This window comes from Amphibalanus amphitrite, unplaced genomic scaffold (genome assembly GCF_019059575.1).
Source record: "Amphibalanus amphitrite isolate SeventyFive unplaced genomic scaffold, NRLGWU_Aamphi_draft 000483F_arrow, whole genome shotgun sequence".
In the NCBI taxonomy this organism is placed as follows: Eukaryota; Metazoa; Arthropoda; class Thecostraca; order Balanomorpha; family Balanidae; genus Amphibalanus; species Amphibalanus amphitrite.
Window position 1 is genome coordinate 44,571 of NW_024881977.1, and position 20,631 is coordinate 65,201.

Genomic DNA, 20,631 nt, shown 5'->3' on the forward strand with positions numbered 1-20,631 from the left:
AAGGCAATATCCCACGTTGGCCTGTTCGAAGCTAAGCTAAGGCCACTGCGGTCATCTGAGGACAACATATACAAAGTGGGTAACAAAATTTGATGTTGAAAACGTAGCTGGAGAATGGTCAAGACGAATAGGACATGCCGCCCCGCGCGGGTGGTGTCCACCTGGACCAAACCGCAGGCTGCACCGCAGTCTGGCACTCTGCAGTCCCAAGACAAGACCCAAGGCCAAACCGGCGAGCCCGGGCCTGTGACGGTGGATCTGTGGTGCTGGTGTCCGAGTACGCGCAATTCTTAACGATACTACAGAAAATCAAATATTTGTTACTTGTTAGTCTCAGTCAGCTTGGCACGAGTCACGAGAGGTCAAGCGAGAGGTGTTCGGAGTTGGCAGTGAAATTGGCTTGCTCTTTTTAGCAGCATTATTGTTCTATTGCTGATACATTTTATGCGTGGTGGCGACATACGCAGCGCGGTAATTTTTGCACACACGACAAGGCGTGAGAGGTTTGTACAGTTTTATTTTGGTTTTATTCATTAAATGCTTAGTAACGGATCCAGGAACCGTATGCTTGGATTTTGTTTTTATTCATTGCCGTGTATTTGTTTTTTTTTGTTGGACGCAAGAGCCAAGTTGCTACGCGCCCTAACCCACAGGCCACAACAACAACACAACGTGTATTTTTTTTTAATGCTTGGTAAATAATTCAAGTTCTCTTTCTATTTGAGGAAAATTGTGAATAATTACTAACATCAGATGTTGTAGGCGATATATGCCCCAATGCAGTGGCTATTACAATTGCCAGTACCATGTTGCGACCCTTGGCCCTACAAGGCGCTTTGAAATAATCTGTGATGATTTAATCTGAATCAGCAAGGTCATAATCTAATGATAAAATAAGTAAATTACACTGATCAACAGCCAAAAATGTACAGAGAGTTGAGCATTCGTTTCTACCTAATTCGAGGCCGCTGATTCCAAATCTGGTCACCGTTTTGTCCCATCGGGCTCAGTTTTTTGTCTGGCACATACTGATGCCTTAAATTCTCACTTTTTATGCATTGTTATTGGCCTATTGTAGATATCCTTAGATCTAGATTATATATCTTTTTAATCCATATTTACCACAGCCAGGCAACACAGATGAGCACAAAACTATTGAATTTGTTGGAACAGAAATGTATATCACACATCACAGCGCAATGTAGGTAATCACATATTGTACAATCACGGCAAAGTGCAATCAACCAACGGTATGGTCATCCATCTGTGCTACCTCTCGACCACACAGGCAAGATTTTTGGTCATTTCAAACACTTTGGCATCTTCCTTTCGCTCAGCAACTCTTCTTGTTAGAATCGCTTCTGATTCTTGCTTTGTCTCCTCCCCTGCTGACGTTCCTCTCTCTGCAGTGTCCAGCAGTAATCACCCATCATATTGGGAACAGACTTGCCCTGATATCTGCTCTCCATCACGGCGATGTCCTGATGGAACCTCTCCCCATGCTCGTCACTGACATCTCCATGATTTTCCGAAAGTAAATTGGATCACTAGCCATGTAATATAAAGACAGAATAACAAGCTGAGTACATGCACCTAAGAAAAGGGCGCAAACATACTGTAATGCCAAAACCTAACACGATACCCCATTTCTAGTGCCAGATTCGTATTTTGCACCCTAAATTACCCCAGACTCAGAGCTTTTTCCTTCGGAGTCACCGGCAATGTCATATAAAGGAAGAGTGAAATGTTGAAAATAGCCATTCAGAGCAGAAACACAGACATACTGGATCTCAAAAACCTAGCCTAATACGTCATTTCTGATGCCAGATTCGTGTTCAGCGTCACAAATTACCACAGAAATGGGTATTCTGCTTTCTGTACTATGACAAAAGTCAAATTTTGTTGTTCAGTGTTATTATTTATTTTCACGCTGGTGTGCTGGGTCATTTCCTTACTGCAGGGCTTTTATTTCAAAGCCAAGTCTCAAACTATCAGGACCTTGACCGGACTGTCACTGAACTCTTTAAGTTGATATAACCTGTTCAAATTTCTACAGATTATTAAAGGGACCCTCCCACCTTCAAAAAAGTTTATGAATTGGCATGAAAGTGATGTCGCTCGGTTCAGAAAGAGCGAAAACGAATATCTACCAAATTTCACCGAAAAATATTCACCGTTTTTCAAGATATTATACTTCTACTTTTGTTTACTTTTTTGGGATCTTCGCTGTTTCTAGCGACTTTATTTTAGAAGTGCGGCGTTTGCGGCAGATGTTGCGCGCAAATAGCATATACCACCGCGTGCTACAAAACGTTTTAGTCAAACATTTAAAAATCGTTAGATATCTGCGCTGACGTCACACATTCAGAGGGGTATTCCTAAGCATTAGCCCCTCTGAATCAAAATGCTGCAATTTTGAAATTCAATATTTCCGATTTAAGGCATTTCTCGATGTTGTGAGTGCCGAAACCGGTAATTGTGAGCCAGGGACCCCATTTTGGCTATCTCAACTCAAACCTAATGTTAAGGTGGGAGGGTCCCTTTAACTAAATTATATTTATATTTGCACTGGCCTGATAAAATAAATTCAGGATCTGAATTCAGGGGCGGATCCAGGAAAACTCCAAGGGGAGGGTCATGAATCGAAGTGGTGCCCCTACCTATGCCCAAAATTAAAAACTCAACGGATTTCGTCCACTTCATTTTGGTGGTGCCCCCATTTTCAGTTTTTTTTCTTTTTATTTTTTATTTTTAGTCAGTATCTTAGCTGTTAGCCACAACCACATTTACCAATTGTAAGCAAGTATATATGAATGTGCTATGTGCATAGATGCTATGTGTATATATGTTGTGGACGCTGAGTAGTGAGTACTTACCAGGAACGTTATCAGGTAAGCAAATCGTTGTCAGTCCGACGAACTTGACCCTGGCGTCTAAAGGGTCTGTCCTTGACACTTCAGGCTTGTCAGGGGCACCAAAGTCCTTCCAGGGACACCACAAACCTTTCAGGGGCACCTACGGCCTTGTAGGGGCGCCACAGGCCCGCCAGGGGCACCACAGGCCTGCCAGGAAGTAGGGGCACCACAGGTCTAGCAAGTATACACGACAGGCCTGTCAGGGGCACAACGGACCTGTTGGGCCCATGAGCACCCCTAGGAGCAGGGGCACCACAGTCCTTCCAGGGGCACTGCAGGCCTGTGAGGGGCACCAGCGGCCTAGCAGGGGCACCAGTCAACACAGGCCTGCCAGGGGCACCACAGACCTGCAAAGGGCACCAGAGGTCTGCCAGGAGCACCACCGACCTCGCAGGGGTAACTTGGGCCTGTCAGGGGCCAGGGGCACCACGGGCCTGTCGAGAGGCACTTCAGGCTTTTCAGGGGCACCATAGTCCTCTCCGGGCGCAGGGGTAGCAGGGGCACCAGAGGCCTGCCAGGGGCACTACAGGCCTAGCAAGGGCACCACTGGTCTATCAGGGGCACCACGAGCCTGTCATAGCCAGGCATCTCAGGCTTGTCAAGGCCCAGGGGCACCACAGGTCTGTGAGGGGCACCAGCGACCTAGCAGGGGCACCAGTCAACACAGGTCTGCCAGGGGCGCCACAGACCTGCCAGGGGCACCACAGACCTGCCAGGGGCACCAGAGGTCTGCCAGGGGCACCACCGGCCTCGCAGGGGCACCTTGGGCCTGTCAGGGGCACCACGGGCCTGCCGAGGGGCACTTCAGACTTTTCAGGGGCACCAGTCCTCTCCGGGCGCAGGGGTACCAGCGGCCTAGCAAGGGCACCAGAGGCCTGCCAGGGGCACCAGCGGCCTAGCAAGGGCACCAGAGGCCTGCCAGGGGCACCACAGGCCTAACAAGGGCACCACGGGCCTGTCAGGGGCACCTCAGGCTTGTCAGGGCCCAGGGACACCACAGTCCTTCCAAGGGCACCGCAAGCCTGTCAGGGGCACCAGAGGCCTGCCAGGGGCACCACAGGCCTAGCAAGGGCACCACTGGCCTGTCAGGGGCACCTCAGGCTTGTTAGGGCCCAGGGGCACCACAGTCCTTCCAGGGGCATTACAAGCCTGTCAGGGGTACCAGAGGCCTAGCAAGGGCACCACAGGCCTGCCATGGACACCACAGGCCTGCCAGGGGCACCACCGCCCTTGCAGGGGCGCCTCAGGCCTGTCAGGGGCACCACGTGCCTACCGGGGACACTTCAGGCTTGTCAGGGGCGTTACAGTCCTGTCAGGGCCCAGGGGCACCAGGCCCGTGGTGTCCCTGCTAGGCCTGTGGTGCCCCTGGCGGTCCTGTGGTGCCCCTGGCGGTCCTGTGGTGCCCCTGTCAGGACTGTGATACCCCTGATAGGCCGGTGGTGCCCCTGGCAGGTCTTTGGGCCCCCGGGCCTCAAGGGGGGGGGCATGACCCATGTGACCCCCCCCCCCCCTTGGATCCGCCCCTGTCTGAATTTGATCTGACATTATGTTTGTATTGATTCTCATTTCTCAGAAATCAATCAATCAATCAATTTTATTTAACATCCCATCATATAGGGACAAAGCATATTGGCATGATACAATACAAGGTGTCTCACACAGTTACACAATACACATCATATTCATGTGACACAAAGACGTACAAACAGCTGTTCCATGCAGCCTGTTCAGCGCAAACCAGTAATCCCGCAAACTTTAACAGGAGTGCTACGATGACACTCGTTGGGGTAAGACAAGCATATGGATCATGGCCCAGGCGTCGCCATTGTTCTGGGCCAGTAGCCAGCGCAGTGAGTCGGCAATACCATCCACTCGTCTGGGAGCGCTAATCAGGTCTCGTGACACATGCCCCCCAGCAACTCTCAATAGTGTTTCATAGTTCATCCCACACAGTGAGAGCATGTGACTTACAAGTGAGCCTGGGCAGTGCAAACGGGTCGAATTGAGCGCAGTGTGAGCCAGATCACTTAACAAAACACGACGAAGGCGATGCTCCCCGCGAAACGCGTCCCTGAAAGTATTGAATAAAGCTCGACGGAGAACTTCCTGCACACTCGGAATCCGTAGTGCCGCCAGTAGAGCTGTATGGTGCGCTGTGCGAGGCAAACGCAAGGCCGACTTGATTGCAGTCGCCTGCCAAGAATCAAGACGTAATATGTCCTCTGACCTTAAAAAGCACACAGCGCATCCATAAAGCAGAGCTGGCGATACTACCATACGCCAAAGATAGGCCTTGTCCACTGCAGTCAAATACGAATTGAACATGCCGGCCGGCGTGAGGCCGAAGAAAGCACCTCTTCCCCGGCGCATTCTTGCGCTGATATGGCCTGTAGCCTGTAGCTGCGATTGAAGTTGTACACCCAGATGCTCTGTCTCTTGTCTAAGAGACAAGGTCTGACCACATAAGACCCATCGGGGCACCTGAGCCAGTAGTTCTTTTCCAAATATAAAACAATGACTTTTTGTTAAGTGAGGGTTCGTGTGGACGAATTCTAGCCTAGAGCTCACTGAGAAAGTTGTCACAATGTCAAGCAATTTTTGCAGATTTCGCACGTTATTTGACATCAACAGCAGATCGTCTGCATAGGCCACTACGGGAATGTGATGGCCATGTACCGACGGGCCCAGTCCGCTGTCATCAAGCTGCTGGATCAGTGGCAGCAGGAACAAGTTAGTAAGGCAGGGTGACAAGAGAGCTCCTTGTCTCACCCCTCGGCGTACATCGAATGTGTCTGAAAGCGCTCCACCGAATCGGACTAGCGTTGTTAAATGTGTGTACCAGTACGCAAGGAGAGCCCAGCTCCGCGGAGACAGATAGTCGTTTGCCCTCAGTAGGACGCCAGAGTGCCATATGCGGTCAAAACATTTTCGGGCGTCCAGATTCGCAACAAACACAGCGCATTTACGAGACAGATAATACTGTGCTGTCCTGTCAGACAATATGGTTTGCTCTCTTGTGCCGCGCTTAGATAGGAAACCGAACTGAAGCTCAGACGGGCGGAATGTGGTGCCTAACTCTTCTAGCAAAATCAACTCTAGTAGTTTAGAAACTGTGCCTACGAGAGAGATTGGTCGGTAGCTGTCCGCGCAGTTGGGGTCAAGGTCATTTTTCTTTATCAGCGGCACAACTGTGCTTTTCGTAAAACTATCTGGCACACACATTTCGTTTAGGCATGCGGTTGGTTAGAAGGCTGCTGAGAGCCTGCAGGAGGACTGGAGAGGACCCGTACAGGAGGTGTTCTGCCGAGACTCCGTCGGGGCCAGGAGACGCGTCACGATTCAACTGTGGTAGCAGACGCGCGACTTCCTCGGCAGAAATTCGCTTACCGGGACCCGGGTAAGCTCGTGCTTCATCCATTAAAGCCAGAACTCGCCTATGCACTCCCTCCTGCTCTGATGAGAGTGTCTCATCGTCGGTGTGAATAAGACCGAAATGGTCTCTGAAGTCCATCGCTGTGAGCGTGGAGCGCGGGCTAGCTGAGCCACGGCGTGCGATTTCCACGCGCCGCCAGAATGCCCTGATCTTTCGATCACGTCGTAGCGCCGACAGAATGCGGGCACCAGTGTCAGCCTTGGAGCGCGCCGCCTCTGAACGCGCTCGTCTATATGCTCGACGTGCTGCTCGGAAACAATCATGCAACACGGTATTCCGCGGTTGACCAGCTTCAGTCCACAAGCAGTGCCAGAATCGGGCCCTGTCACGGGCGGCTGATGCCGCAGGAGTCCACCAGGACTTAGGTGGCTTCCAGCCTCTAGAGCATCCAACATCGGCAGTAGCCTCATGAATGGAAGCTGTCAGCTGTCTGTCAAGTTCATTTACCGTGGAGCAGTGAGGGATACGCGCTGACAGCAGATCCGCGAGGCGTCTGCAGTAAGCATCATTCCTTTCATCGCTGCTCCAGTCTAACACTACACGGTGACTGGAGTAATCATCTCGAGCTTTGGGTGCACAAAGTGTGTGGCCAACTGGGAGAGATAGTATACAGCACATTGGCAGATGAGGACTGAGGTTATCAGAACACGGAGAAAGTATTTTGCACGATAGGAGTTTGCTGCCGACAAATGAGTGGGGCACAGCAATGTGATCTATGTGGGTTTGATGTCCTCCTCGCTGATAGGTGAAAGTCTCAGACTGCTCAAACAAAATTCGGCAACGATTAGATCCTGGAGATCAAGCAGCCGCTGCATTTCCAGACTGAAGGCATTGAAGCCGCGAAGCTGGGCCCAACTTGCCGGCCGCTGGGACAGTGGCAGCGAGGGAGAGGGCAATTAAAATCACCTACCAGCACGAGGTGCGTAACAGCTCGATAAGCGCACATTAAAACCTCCAGGCTCGCACATGTATCACGATACTTGTCTAGTTGCTCGAAAGACCCACAAAAATAAGGCATATAGCAACCAATGATGATTAAAAGTGGCCTAACTCCAGCGTTCACCTGTACCCCCAGCAATCGTGAGTCTCCAGATTGCAATTGGGAGAAGGTGAGGAGACCGCTTTTCCTGCAGAGCATGGCAGTGCCACCGTGCCGTCGCCCTTCCCCGACACCGGGCGGAGTGTCCATAGCAAATGTCTGCAACACTTCAATGTCATTAGCACCGTAGCTAAACAAAATATTACAGATCAAATTTGCTTCCGCGCAAGAGAGCCACGTTTCGGATAAGAAAAGTATGTCTAGGTCAGCCAGTAGGTCAATAATGTAAGCGGCTGCAGTTAGAAAGCCCTCACAGTTGTAGGAGCCGATGCGAAACTGACGAGTGCTTTGTTGGTCCACTGCCGTAAGCTTAGAGTTACTGGCTGAACCAGGTTCCGTTACCGTGCATGATGGCGGTGGCTGGGAGAACTGCTGTGTCGGAAGTTCTGAATTTTCGCGAGTCATGCTGCTGCCGGTGCGGGAGGCTTGGCCAGCTATCGGTTCGAAAGAGGTTTGGCTGACACTGATCATGGTGCTGCCACGAAAAACCTCCGCTGGTCTGTCGTTGCTGCTGCAGCTGAAGCCCCTGCATTTGCGGCTGTTGCGGAGGCGGCGGCGGCGGCGGTGGTGATGGTGGGGGCGGCGGCGGCGGCGGCGGCGGCGGCGGGAGAAGCCCGTGCCGGGTCTGGCACTGATACGGGCAGGCAGGCACGGGAGGAGCCTGCCAGGGCTGGGTTCGCTCTAGCCACTGCGGTTGTGCCAGCTGCTGCTGCGCATGCAGCCCCTGCCATTCAGCTGGCTGTTGAACTGGTCTGGTCTGGTTGGGAGACTGGCATTCCCATGAAGTCTGGCCTTGGGGCTGCGCCCACGGTGGGCAAAGAGGTAGCCGCCGTTCCATTTCCTGCCCTTGCCTCCAGTTTCTCTGCTGTAGAGATTGGCGACCTTGAAACTCCGGAGGCAGCTGGCGACTCGGGTTGAACTGGCGATTCCTCTGCTGATGCTGAGTCTGTCCTCGGCGCCCACGTTGCGGCTTTTGCTGCATGGTAGTGCGAGCGGGTTCCGACGGATGCTTTCCGAGCGTCGCGTAGGTGACATGGTCCTTCGTGTGTATATCCGTCTTCCTTACCCGGAGTCCAAGTGGCCAGTTAGCTGGATTAAGGACAAGTTCTTGGTCACAGCTATCAGCTGAGAAAAGGAAGGACTTCCATTTGGTCTCACCCCGAGGGTCTAGTTTTCTGAATCCGCTGAGATGCACGACGTTGGATACCACCCTGTGCACTGTGCTGTCAGGGGTGTCAGAGTTGACCCCTTCTAGGATGAAGGTAGCAGGTGATGGGCTCAGGGGCGTAACTCTAATGTCAGCCACGCTACCGGTGCCCGCAGAGGCAGGTGCGCCGACGTTATCAATGATGACGCTACACTGGACGGGCCCACGATTTGTGCTCGGGCCGGGAGGAGGCAGAGGAGCTGAATCGCTGCTAGTTCTATATGGCAATCGACGCTGCTGGGGCTGTGCTACCGACTCTTCGCTGTCGCTGTCACAGTCGGTGCCAGGCGGACCGGAGCGCCGCTTCATTTGAGCGACTATAGCCTCGGCGAGCTTATCAATGTCGAGGCTGCGGGTCATCTCAGTGGCGAGGCTCGGTGGTGACTTGGTAGGACGATTGGAGTCTCGTTGTCCAGTTCCAGCACGGTTTTCTTCCGAAGAGGACGCAGATTCGATATGTTCACATGCAGCAGGGTGGGCTGAGGTGGTCGCAGAGTCACCCCTAACTGCGTTGGCTGGAGCGGCTGGATTGTTGGACGCCGGTTCTGTTGGTTGTGCCGGTGCCTGAGCTGCTGCTCCTGTCTGTGAGGTTGAGGGAGGGCTTGTTCCCGCTTCAGCTGCGTCTGGACCGCTGCCCGACTCTCTCGGGTGAGTCACACTTGAAGCCGCAGAGTCTTCGCTGGTATTGGAATCCGCTGGGACGTCGGCTGGCGCTGAGCAGTCTTCAGTGTTTACTGCCTCCGCTACAGGTTTTGAAGTGCCTGCTACTATCAAAGCGTGCTGAGGGGGCAGTCGGTCTGATGAGCTGGAACCGGTAGGAGGCGCCATGTCACACCTGACAGCTCGGCTTTCCTCATTGGTCGCACACCTTGCCACGCGCTCCTCCAGGTTAGCAATGCGAATCTGTTGGGCCGCGATAGTTGCTTTCATTTTCCCCCCTGAGACTCGGAGATCTTGAATTTCTCGATCCAACCGAATCATGTTGTCCAGCATTGCTTCCATATTTGCGGAGTCAGTCTGCGACAAAGTTTGTGTGGCCGAGGAAGATTGGCCGAGACTGGCTGGAGCACGACGATCCGGCGGCTTCAGAACACTGTCTGCTTCCTTCAGAAGTGCTTCTTGGGCCATCGATGCACCAAATGCCCAACAATCATCAACCAGTTTCGATACATTCCCTGGCATACGCTTCGTTAGAGGTCGTCCTGCGATAGCTGGTATTGCGTCTACCAGGTGCAAGTGGAGTTGATCTCGAAGATTTCGAAGAGACGACTCATCTAACGTTGCGAGTTTTTCTTTGGCCGAAAGTGATTCTTGATTGAAAAAGATGCTAATGTTTGACAGGATGCTGTCAACTTCTACCACCTCGGCAGGGTTTGTCATGGCTCAGGAATAGATCGTATTTCTTCAGCGTTTTGCCTTCTTTTCCTTGACAGTTCCTTGACCAGTTCCCTGACAGTTCCTTGTAAGGGAGGGGATCTTGTAATGCATGAATACCAGCACAATTTCATCAGCATCTTAACATTGTTTTCACATCTTGAAATAAACAGAATCACAGTCTCTAATCACAGTCTCACAGTCTCACAGTCAGAATCATAGTCTCTAATTCAGACTTATTTGACAACTTTGTTGTTTCTGTATTTTTTTCCAATACTTTCCAACCAATTTTCTTGTTTTTTTTTCCAACTGTTATAAGTGTCATATTTTTCAGAAAATCGGTTATCAGCATGCCTTCACTTCCTACATTAGCTAAGATTGCTGGCTGTGGAGCTTTACTGGTCAGCGGAGCCTTCTCCTTCACACAATGGAAAATAGAGGTCAGCAGAAAGAAAGGAAGGACAAGTGGCTGTCTGCTAGTGGCAAATATTCTCTGATGATTTGGTTGCACTTGCGTCTTGTCACAGTCCATTGCCCTTGAGGCTGGATTTACCTAATGATGCTTTTGTACTTTTTAATTACCTATCTACCTTGTAACTTGAAATACTTGGAACTCACTTCACTTCAATGAACATTCAACATTGCATCAGTAATTACTCAGTTACTTGCTATCAATAAGGGGTCAGTAATTTGATGTAGCCTGTTTATTTAGCTATGACCATGGGAGGAAACAAGCAGGGTTGGGCATGGCTCTTATTCTCCTATAAACCCTGAATTAAAAAATTAAATTATTGTTGGTTTCCTTTCATTTTAGTGTTGCACAACAGACAAACATTATGGAATCCGCAGCATGGTGAAGTTTTGTTTTTGATTATGTTCTAGGAGGGCCTGAAGAGTGGCGCCTGGTACACTGAGTCGATGCGTCTGTTGCGGGCCCACCGCGGCGCCGCTGGTTTGCTCGGAGAACCGATAGTCGACGGCAGGCTGGACCTGGGCAGCAACGACACCAACTTCTGTGATCAGACACGAGCCCAGTTTCGCGTGCCCGTCAAAGGTGGGTCATTATGTGGAACCTTAGGTCAGAAACTTCAGCTCCTCGCCCGTTCAGTTCAGCTCGTCTCGTAGACGGTGCGGCTACCTGTCATCTACCGTTTGAACAAGGCTGACATCTAGCGGTTCCGTTTCGAATTGTCGCTAATCGCTGTTCGCACGGCAGGCTATTGGCCGGCAGGATAGTGGTCGTGGACGTGCACTTAGACATGTGTGTTGTGAATTTAGTTGTGACTCGCTATTAGATCTGCGTCGTTTTGTTGTGTTGCATTTAATTGATGTCACGGATGTGCGAATTGGAGTTGAGTGTTTTTGCCGCGTTGGGAGGTGCGGTCGTGGTGAGTCACGTGACCTTTGTCAAGGCTGGTATTTTGCGCCTTATTGTTGTTGTCGGCTAGTTTCGAGTGATTCTGAAGTCTGAAGTTCTTGATCGGACGTTTTGTTCTTTTTTTGGCTGAAATCGATGCTTGAAGTATTCTCTTTTCAACATGGGTTTCAATACAGAGTGTGATTTAATTCGTTACATTTGGTGCCGAAACGCTCGGGAACGGGATCTTTGATTTTCGTTTTGTGATCTCGCGTCAAGATGAGCACTGAGAAGCTTCGAAAGAGAGCGGCAGCGCGAGGATGGATGAGTCGCTGTCGCCGTAAGTTGGAGGAGTTGCTCGAGTGCCAAGACATTGATGTAAGCGCCCTTCAGACAGCTAAAGGTGATTGTGAGAAAAGACTGGCACTGTTGGATGAAGCACAGTCAGAAGCCGAGCTCAGTTTCCCCTCAGAGGCAGAGATGTTAGATGACATTGAGAGTGCTGCCGAGTTCCGAGAGGGGATAACTGATGTGCTGAACAGAGCTGATGCTGTACTGAGCAAGAAGCCCTCAAGTTCCATTGGATCCTCGCAAACAGGCCACCTGCAGCTACCCAAACTAGAACTACCAAAGTTTGGAGGAGATGTGCTGCAGTGGCAGTCCTTCTGGGAGTGTTTTGAGGCCGCAGTGCACAATGCTGATCTGCCTGAAGTGACCAAATTCGCTTACCTGAGATCATTCCTCGTGGGTGAAGCCAAGGAGAGTGTCGCTGGCCTGCCTCTGACTGGAGCAAACTACAGCAGTGCTTGCGACCTGCTGATGAAGAGATTTGGGAGGAAGGAGGTGGTTGTCTTCTCCCACATTCAGCAGCTGCTCTCTGTTCCGGAGGCGTCATCCTCGAGCGTCCCATCCCTCCGAGAACTTCAAGACCGTCTTCAGGTCCACATTCGCAGCTTGGCATCACTGGATGTCGGAGGTGACCGTTACGGCATTGTTCTGGTCCCCTGATTCTGTCGAAGCTGACCCCAGACATTCGCCTCGAGTGGGCCCGTGAGGGCTGTGGCAGGGAGTCGGACCTGGATTGGCTGATGAGCTTCCTGTCTGAAGAGATCAACCGCAGGGAGCGATCCTGTGCGTTCAGCAGACTACAGGTGGCGTCTGCTCGAGAGACTGCTGCGTCCACCGAGAGTCGACCGAAGACCACAAACGGCCCTCAGCAAAGGAGGAAGAAGGAGCCGCGTGAAAGGGTGCCAGCAGCAGCAGCTCTGCAGTCAGGAGCGAGTCCGGGGTGCCCTTTCTGTGGGCAGACACACCAGCCTGAGGTATGTGTCAAGCTTCAGCCCCTGTCTGTCCCCGAGCGTAGAGATGCCATCCGACAGGCAGGACTGTGTTTCCGCTGCTTGCATGCTGGGCATGTTGCACGAAAGTGTGGGGCAGTGTGCGCTGAGTGTGGTGGACGGCACAATGTAGTGTGCTGTTTCAAGCTACATGGAGGGGGTATGCAGCACGATCAAGGGGGTGCGACAGGAGCCAGTGATAGCAGTATCCGTAGCAGTGGCTCAAACCCAGCTCAGCATCCATCCCTGTCATGCAAGAGTGGTGGTCTGGAGAGGAGCTGCACAGTGCTGCCCACCGCTCGTGTAACTGTAGTAGGTCGCGGCGGACAGCGAGTAGAAGCCACTGCGCTTTTCGATACAGGTAGTGATAGGACATATGTCAGTGACAGACTCGTTAAGTCAGCTGAGCCCGAGTGGGTAGGCTCTGAGACAGTATCCTATGCGGCATTTGGAGGGACTGGCTCATCTGCTGAGCACAGAGATGTGTACCGAGTGGAGATGGTTGGCTCCAATGTAGCCTCTCCGACAGCCCTTTCCGTTCAGGCTATCAGGATCCCTGTGATATGCATGCCACTCCAGCGCCCACGCATGCCTGCTGCTGTGCTGCAGTCCTTCAGTCACCTGGAGCTGGCTGATCCGCCCTCTGACAGACAACTGACTGTAGACATACTGGTGGGGCTGGACTGCTACTGGGATCTGATGAAACAGGGTGAGATTCGGCTGGAAGGGGGACCCGTGGCGCAGGAGACCGCACTGGGGTGGATCATCTCCGGTAAGGTGAGTGCGCCAGATGGTGCTAGGACGGTGGGCAGCGCCACAAGTCTGCTGTGTCTTGGTGACATTCACGAGCGGTCACTGAGGCGGTTGTGGTCCCTCGAAGGGATTGGGATCAGTGAGCCAGAGGAGACCGATTCTGAGGTGCTTACCCACTTTGATGCATCTGTGAGCAAAGTTGATGGTAGGTACGAGGTGGCGCTGCCGTGGAAGGCTGGTAGCGAAAAGAAACTCCAAGAAAACAGGTCCGCCGCTGAGGCGCGCCTGTCGGGTCTGTCTCGTCGGCTGGACAGAGACCCAGAGCTGGGAGTGGCCTATTCGGAGGCACTCCAGGAGATGGAGCAGTCGGGTGTGGTGGAGGAGGTTCCCAGCCACGAGCTGGATGGTCCTTATCCTTGCTTCTACCTGCCTCACCGTCCTGTTGTAAAGGAATCCAGCACTTCGACTCGGGTGAGACCGGTGTTTGACGCTTCTGCAACCGGTCCCAATGGTGTCTCGCTCAACGATTGCCTTGAGGTGGGACCGTGTCTGATTCCCAGTCTTGTAGACGTGCTGCTTCGTTTCAGACGCTGGAAGGTGGCCGTGACGGCGGACATCAGCAAAGCCTTCCTGCAGGTGGGCCTCAGGAAGGAAGACAGGGACGCTCACAGGTTCCTCTGGATTCATGAGGGTCGGAAGCGGGTGATGCGCTTTCGAAGGGTGACCTTTGGGGTCAGCTCCAGTCCGTTCTTGTTGAACGCGACTATCCGCCATCACCTTTCAAGGTATCCCTCCTCTCGCGCGATAACTGAGATGCTCGAGAACTTTTATGTTGATGACCTCCTTTCGGGAGCCGACTCTGAGCAGGAGGCGAGCGCTCTGCTGACGGAGGCTCAAGCCGTGATGGCTGACGCCGGTATGACCCTGACGAAGTGCACGTCAAACAGCTCAGTGATGTTCGACAAGGCTCACGCTGCCTCTGGCACAGGCGAGCTCGAGAGTGTGAAGGTCCTGGGGGTGAGTTGGAGTCCAGCTGAGGACGTCTTCTCGTTCGAGGGCCTCACTGTCCCTGCTGATGTGACTCCGACCAAGCGTGTGGTGCTGAGCTGCATAGCTCGGCTATTCGACCCCTTGGGGTTTGTTGCTCCGTTCGTGATGGTTGCAAAACGCATCTTCCAGGAGCTGTGGAAGCTCGGTATTGGGTGGGATGATGAGCTTCCCTCGGAGTCCAGCCTGATGTTCATGGAGTGGCTGAAAGGTCTGGAGCTGCTCCAGCAGATTCACATTCCCCGCTGCTACTCGACTGAGGGCTGGAACCGTGGTGCTGGCGTTTCGATTCACGCCTTCGGTGACGCCTCTCCTAAGGGCTACGGGGCAGCGGTCTACCTCCGGGTCTCCCAGTCAGATGGCTCTATTGAGGTGACCTTGGTCATGGCCAAGACGAGGTTGGTGCCACTGAAGAGTGTTACTCTGCCACGACTTGAGCTACTGGGAAGTCTGCTGGCTGCACGCCTAGCCGTTCTTGTGAGGCAGGCTCTGAGGCTTCCTGATGACACAGAGACTCGGTGCTGGACAGACTCGATGATCGCACTAGGATGGATCCGTGGCGAGCCTAGGCGATGGAAGCAATTTGTTGCAAATCGAGTGACGGAGATACAGGGTCTGACCGCTCCGTCGGACTGGTCTCATTGTCCAGGTGAGGAGAACCCAGCAGATCTGACGACCCGCGGAGTATCGGCTGAGTGTCTGAGCGGATCGGAGCTGTGGTTCCGTGGTCCCAGGTGGCTGGCTACGCCTCAGGCTCGTCCCGGGGCTGATGAGTCAGTGCCTCTCGTGTCCAGTGAAGAGCTGCCGGAGGCAACACTTCTGTCGTGCGAGCTGGATGATGCCGGTGTCTCGGTGGTTGGGAGCGCCGGCCTCCCAGCTCTGGTGACTGCGGCACAGAGTGCCCCAATATTCGACTGCAGCCGGTGGTCGTCTATGAACAAGGCGGTCAGAGTGGTGGCTTGGGTGAACCGCTTCCGCCACAACGCGCGGTCAGGGCGCCACAATCGGTCCACTGGCGATCTCTCGGCCGAGGAGTTGGTGGCGGCCAGGCACCTGCTGCTGCGAGAGGAACAACGACTGGCCTTTGCAGCGGAGTTCAGCGCCCTACAACGGGGCAAGCCAGTACCTAAAAGTTCGAGGGTATACCGTCTGTCCCCCTTCATAGGCGACGACGGGCTCCTGAGAATCGGAAGCAGGCTTCAGGAGTCTGAGTTGACCAGTGAGGAGCGACACCCTGTTTTGCTCCCAAAGGGACGGGTGGCCGAACTGCTGGTGTGGGACCAGCATCGTATGATGTGCCACTGTGGTGTGTCTACTCTGATCACTGCACTCCGAGCGGCCTTTTGGATCGTGGGTCTCCGCTGCCTGGCAAAGCGCATCAAACGCTCGTGTTTGGTTTGTCAGCGGCAGGATGCTGTCCAGTGTAACGAGCCGGCGGCGCCGCTCCCTCGCGACAGGGTAACCCGTGCGCCGCCGTTCTCGGTCACAGGAGTGGATTTCGCGGGGCCGATTTTCGCGGTGGACTGCCCGCGAAGAAAGTTCTATGTGTGCCTATTCACCTGCGCTGTGACACGCGCAGTGCATCTGGAGTTGACAGGATCACTGTCACAGGCTGACTTTTTGATGGCGCTCAGACGTTTCGCTGCCAGAAGGACTCTGCCGTCAGTTATCTATTCAGATAACGCGCGAACGTTCAGCGGAGCCGATCAGCTGATGCAGCGGTACTTTGGACATCTCGCTCCCCGGTGGAAGTTTATCGTGCCAAACTCACCGTGGTGGGGCGGTTGGTGGGAGCGACTGGTGCGCTCCGTGAAGGTGGGACTCAGGAAGTCGCTCGGCACAAGATGTCTCACTCAAGTGGAGTTAGAGACTGTGCTGACTGAGGTCGAGTCATGTGTGAATTCACGTCCACTGACTCAGGTGACTGACGCGATCGACTGCGAGAGTCCGCTAACGCCCAGTCATTTCCTCACGGGACGTGGCGCCAGCTTCCAGGCCAGGCTGCTGGAGGATCCAGAAGCGGTAAGTGGTAGAGCGCTCTCCGACAGGGCTAGGGTACGCGAGAGGCGTCTGAACCGTTTCTGGACGGTCTGGAGGGATGTATATTTGCGGAACCTCCCTCACTCGGTGCGCAAGTTTTCGCATCAAGGTCAGCTACAGCCGGGGTCGGTGGTGCTCGTCAGGGAGGATAACGTTCCCCGAATGAAGTGGGTGATGGGGACCGTCACTAAGCTGTTCCCTGGCAGAGATGGGGTGACCAGGTCTGCTGAGGTTCGAACCCAGGGAGGGCACTTGAGGACCCGGGCAGTCCAGAGACTCTATGACTTGGGACTACTCGACTGATGCCCTCCACCTGAGAGCAGCAGGCAGCGCGCTCCTCTTCTTACCTCTGTCCCCTCATAGACAGTTCGAATGAGAAAGGGCTGGACGGATTGAGGCAAAATGGGTTTGGATTGTCAAGGCAATCCAAAGGCGGGGAGGATGTTGTGAATTTAGTTGTGACTCGCTATTAGATCTGCGTCGTTTTGTTGTGTTGCATTTAATTGATGTCACGGATGTGCGAATTGGAGTTGAGTGTTTTTGCCGCGTTGGGAGGTGCGGTCGTGGTGAGTCACGTGACCTTTGTCAAGGCTGGTATTTTGCGCCTTATTGTTGTTGTCGGCTAGTTTCGAGTGATTCTGAAGTCTGAAGTTCTTGATCGGACGTTTTGTTCTTTTTTGGCTGAAATCGATGCTTGAAGTATTCTCTTTTCAACATGGGTTTCAATACAGAGTGTGATTTAATTCGTTACAATGTGTATGTACATAATTCAATAACGCTACCACGCCTCTATGCCATGCGAGCTCATTGTTTTACTTTTATGATAAATATGGAATGTAGTTTGTTGGTGCAGGTACCGTGTAAAATTATAGCGCCGACGGCGAAATTATCGATGGCCTACCGGGCTGATTTCGGCTAACCAGTAACACTGCAGGGGTGTCGTTTTGTATAGGCCTGGTAGGGCCCGAGCCCTACCAATGTTTGTTTGTGCCCTACCAATATTCCCTGAGCTCTACCAATATTTTGTCAGCCATCACTTGGCAAAATGGAAAACGAAATAAAAAGCAATTAACCGCATCTACATCTAAGGATCTAACTACGGTAAGCACATGTAGCTGGAAATGAGGCGTCGTGTCATGGGCTCAAGTTCTTGGTGGATACCAAGAGGCTCGAAACACCAATGGTTTTAGACGGCCCATGGCTGCCTCTGAGCGCCACACACCGTGCGACGGCCCATAATAAATCCAGTTCGTCTCCAAAACCAGTCTCTGAGGGCCCTACGCCGACTTCGGAGGGTGCCGCGATGCTCCAGAATAGGGCATATTGGTTGGAGTAGGTCCTACACCGTGGTCCCCGAGGGTCCCGAGGGTCCAACACCAGGTCCTTTCCGCATCAGATCACGAAAACGCAAACTCATAATCTGACTCTCATCCTTTTATTTTAGCCAGATCTTTCTAACTATCGTAATGTTTCGAGATCTCGTCAGTTGTCGAGCCCTTCACTCAGCGTGGGCCTTCAAAGCCTTCCCTGGGCCCTTTCAGCGCAACCAGCCCTTTTAGTCGGCGCGGGCCTCTCAGAATGGCGTGTGTTCCGCTGACTGTGATAGTGGCACTATCACAGTCACGCTATCATAGTGCCTTTATAACTGCGCGTTTGGTGCATCGGGTCTAGTGAGGGCGCAGATTTCTACATTTTTTTAAAGATTTTAGTTTGTTTTGTCAGTGACCAAGGTGGAAAAATATGTAACCGAAATCCGATGAGAAAGGCAGATTTGGGGGTACCCTACCTTGGTAAACCCCCGTCACATACGGTCGTCCGCCGCCTTGGGCCATACCAATCATTTTCGGAAAACGACACCCCTGAGTAACAGTATCATTTTATTTCACGATGGATGGCCTACACTAGCTGATGAGCTTGTATTATCATGTAGCTCAGAGGACATATTTATCGCAATGACCTATCAGGTCTTTTTTGTGCTCGGAAAAGGCCTGCAGCCACCCACTCGTCGTAACGGGAGTTTGGCGTGTGTCTGCGCGCAGGTCCGAAGCAGAAGGGCTACCTGCACCTTTGGGCGTCTCGTGCAGACGGTGCGTGGACCGTAAACCGGTTGGAGCTGGAGCTGGCGACAGATGCCAGTCGGAAGCTGCTGGTACACTCCAACGAGGACCCTCCGGTGGCGGCCCAGACTGAGACTCCCTCTGCGACCTCTATGGTAGAGACGCCCGCCGGGGCGGCCGAACCAGAGGCGGCTAGCTGATGGCCGAGGCTGGTGGAGAAGCCAGAAGGGACTGATCCACAGGACGGCGGTAGGTACGGTGTCTGTAGTGAGCTTACAAGACAGCTCAGTGCCAGTTCGGGTGGGGAGGGCTCTCGCTTTTGCTAGGACTGGTCGGTGTCCCTGCCCAGAGCGCCGCTGGCGGCTGCCACGGAACGATACGTGCATCGGCGAGCGTTGGTGGCGCTGTGCTCAATGTTTGGCTCGAAGGGGCTCACCTTAGGCGCTCGCCAGCCCGTTAGTTGTTGAACTGAGGGTGGTGAGTCGCACAGTCAGATGTATGTCCACGGGATGCTAACCTAAGTCAGCACAAGTTACCAGAGCGGCTGACAGTGTTCATTTTCGTACTAGGCTGTGTTCAAAGCGTACTGTCTGTTGCAATAGTGTTATTGCGCGCGAGAGGATCGTGTGCGCCTTGTCTCGAAGCAGACATGCTGTTAAACCATGTGTAGCAAAGCATGTTCTTGCAAGAGTTACTGTGATAAGCACGTAACCTGATGTTTACGCGGAGTTTAATGGCGTTGATCGATTAAGAATGGACAAGAGGCTTAATTGCTGACCGATACTGGTTTAAAAGAGCCGTCTAACAGGTGACAATGACATCACATACGATCTTATGTTTGCCAGTAGACGGTGAATAAATTTCACTTGTCTGCGTTTGCTGCTTACATAGCCTCGGTGTCTGCTATTGACTCTAGAAGCTTTGATTCGGGCATTTTTGGTGTGTGGATCAAGTCCGGGATATCAGAAAGTATTGACCATTTCGACCACTTACGTTTTCAGCGAGAACGAAATTAAAAATAATGTCAATGAAAATAAAATGTTTAAATCCGGGACCTTACGTGGGCAGCGACTAGCGAGGTAAATGTCAATGCTCAAATATGAAATCGGGCTTGTATGTTTGCGTGCTTGTTTTGAAGGGTTAGGCTGTTCGGTCTGACGAGACCATTTCAGAGCCGGAAGGATGATAGGTTAAGGGGGAGACATTGGTCTGGGACAGGCACCATATTAAACCGTCGGGCCTGAGCCCATCCAGTTGGGCAGGCCGCCCAGCCCCTCAAGCACGCACTGGACCCAGCTACGGGTGTGCCCCGTTGGAGCTGCCTGCATGGGATAAAGTTGCCCGTCCAGCACGGATTCTTTTTTATAGATTTAGTCCCGACCAGGAGCCTTTTGAATGGAGGGATGCACAACGACAGAGCCCCCGCTAAGCAGAGCTTGCTATGTGCGCAAAATGACCTTGAAGTCGACACGCCCTGAAGCCCCAATAAACAAGCAATAAGCAGTTTGTTACGTTGGTCCTGCCCTCCACCCTCCGATCGCGCAATTCCTGTCTGGCAGAATTTAGAGTCCAGAGTTTAGCGTATGCAATTAGCCGTGCACGGCCGGTCCCTTTACTGATTTCAGCTGGGTACGGCCTGCCACCAACCGTAACCATACCCGCCAGGAGGCTCATAAACACCGGGCGCCCCTCGAACCCCGGACTCGCCGGGGCTCGTGCCTCGTTCTCTCACCGCGCAGAGTCCAACGCTCTACCGACTGAACTACGCGACCGGGACCGGATGGGGGGGTTGAGTTGAGACGTTGAGGATAAGTATTTGACTGTTTTGAGGATGGAAATGTCGGAGCGGTGTGATGAAATCGGGGGTTTACATTAGGGTGAATAGCCTCGACGTCTTGATTTATTCCACATTAAATAATTTAGCCGCCGCATGCTGGTATGCTGATCGAAGCGCGTTTATAGTTCTGTTCGACTACCTTTCTACCGACAAGTTGCCTGGTAACTAATCGGTA

At 52.8% G+C, this 20,631-nt stretch overlaps 1 protein-coding gene across 5 annotated transcripts; it reads left to right on the plus strand.

Moving 5' to 3' along the window:
- Window positions 1–502: 502 nt before the first annotated feature.
- Window positions 503–19,494, plus strand: LOC122392342. 5 transcript variants are annotated; one of them, XM_043387103.1, is made up of 4 exons: window positions 503–694; window positions 10,363–10,468; window positions 10,911–11,082; window positions 18,602–19,494. In XM_043387103.1, the coding sequence occupies exons 2-4, from the start codon at window positions 10,379–10,381 to the stop codon at window positions 18,817–18,819; spliced, it is 480 nt and encodes a 159-aa protein (XP_043243038.1). In that variant the 5' UTR covers window positions 503–694; window positions 10,363–10,378; the 3' UTR covers window positions 18,820–19,494. The 5 variants fall into 5 exon arrangements, with proteins under 5 accessions (XP_043243038.1, XP_043243041.1, XP_043243039.1 ...); XM_043387106.1 differs by having other exon boundaries at window positions 513–1,288; XM_043387104.1 differs by having other exon boundaries at window positions 513–562.
- The last annotated feature ends 1,137 nt before the right edge of the window (window positions 19,495–20,631 follow it).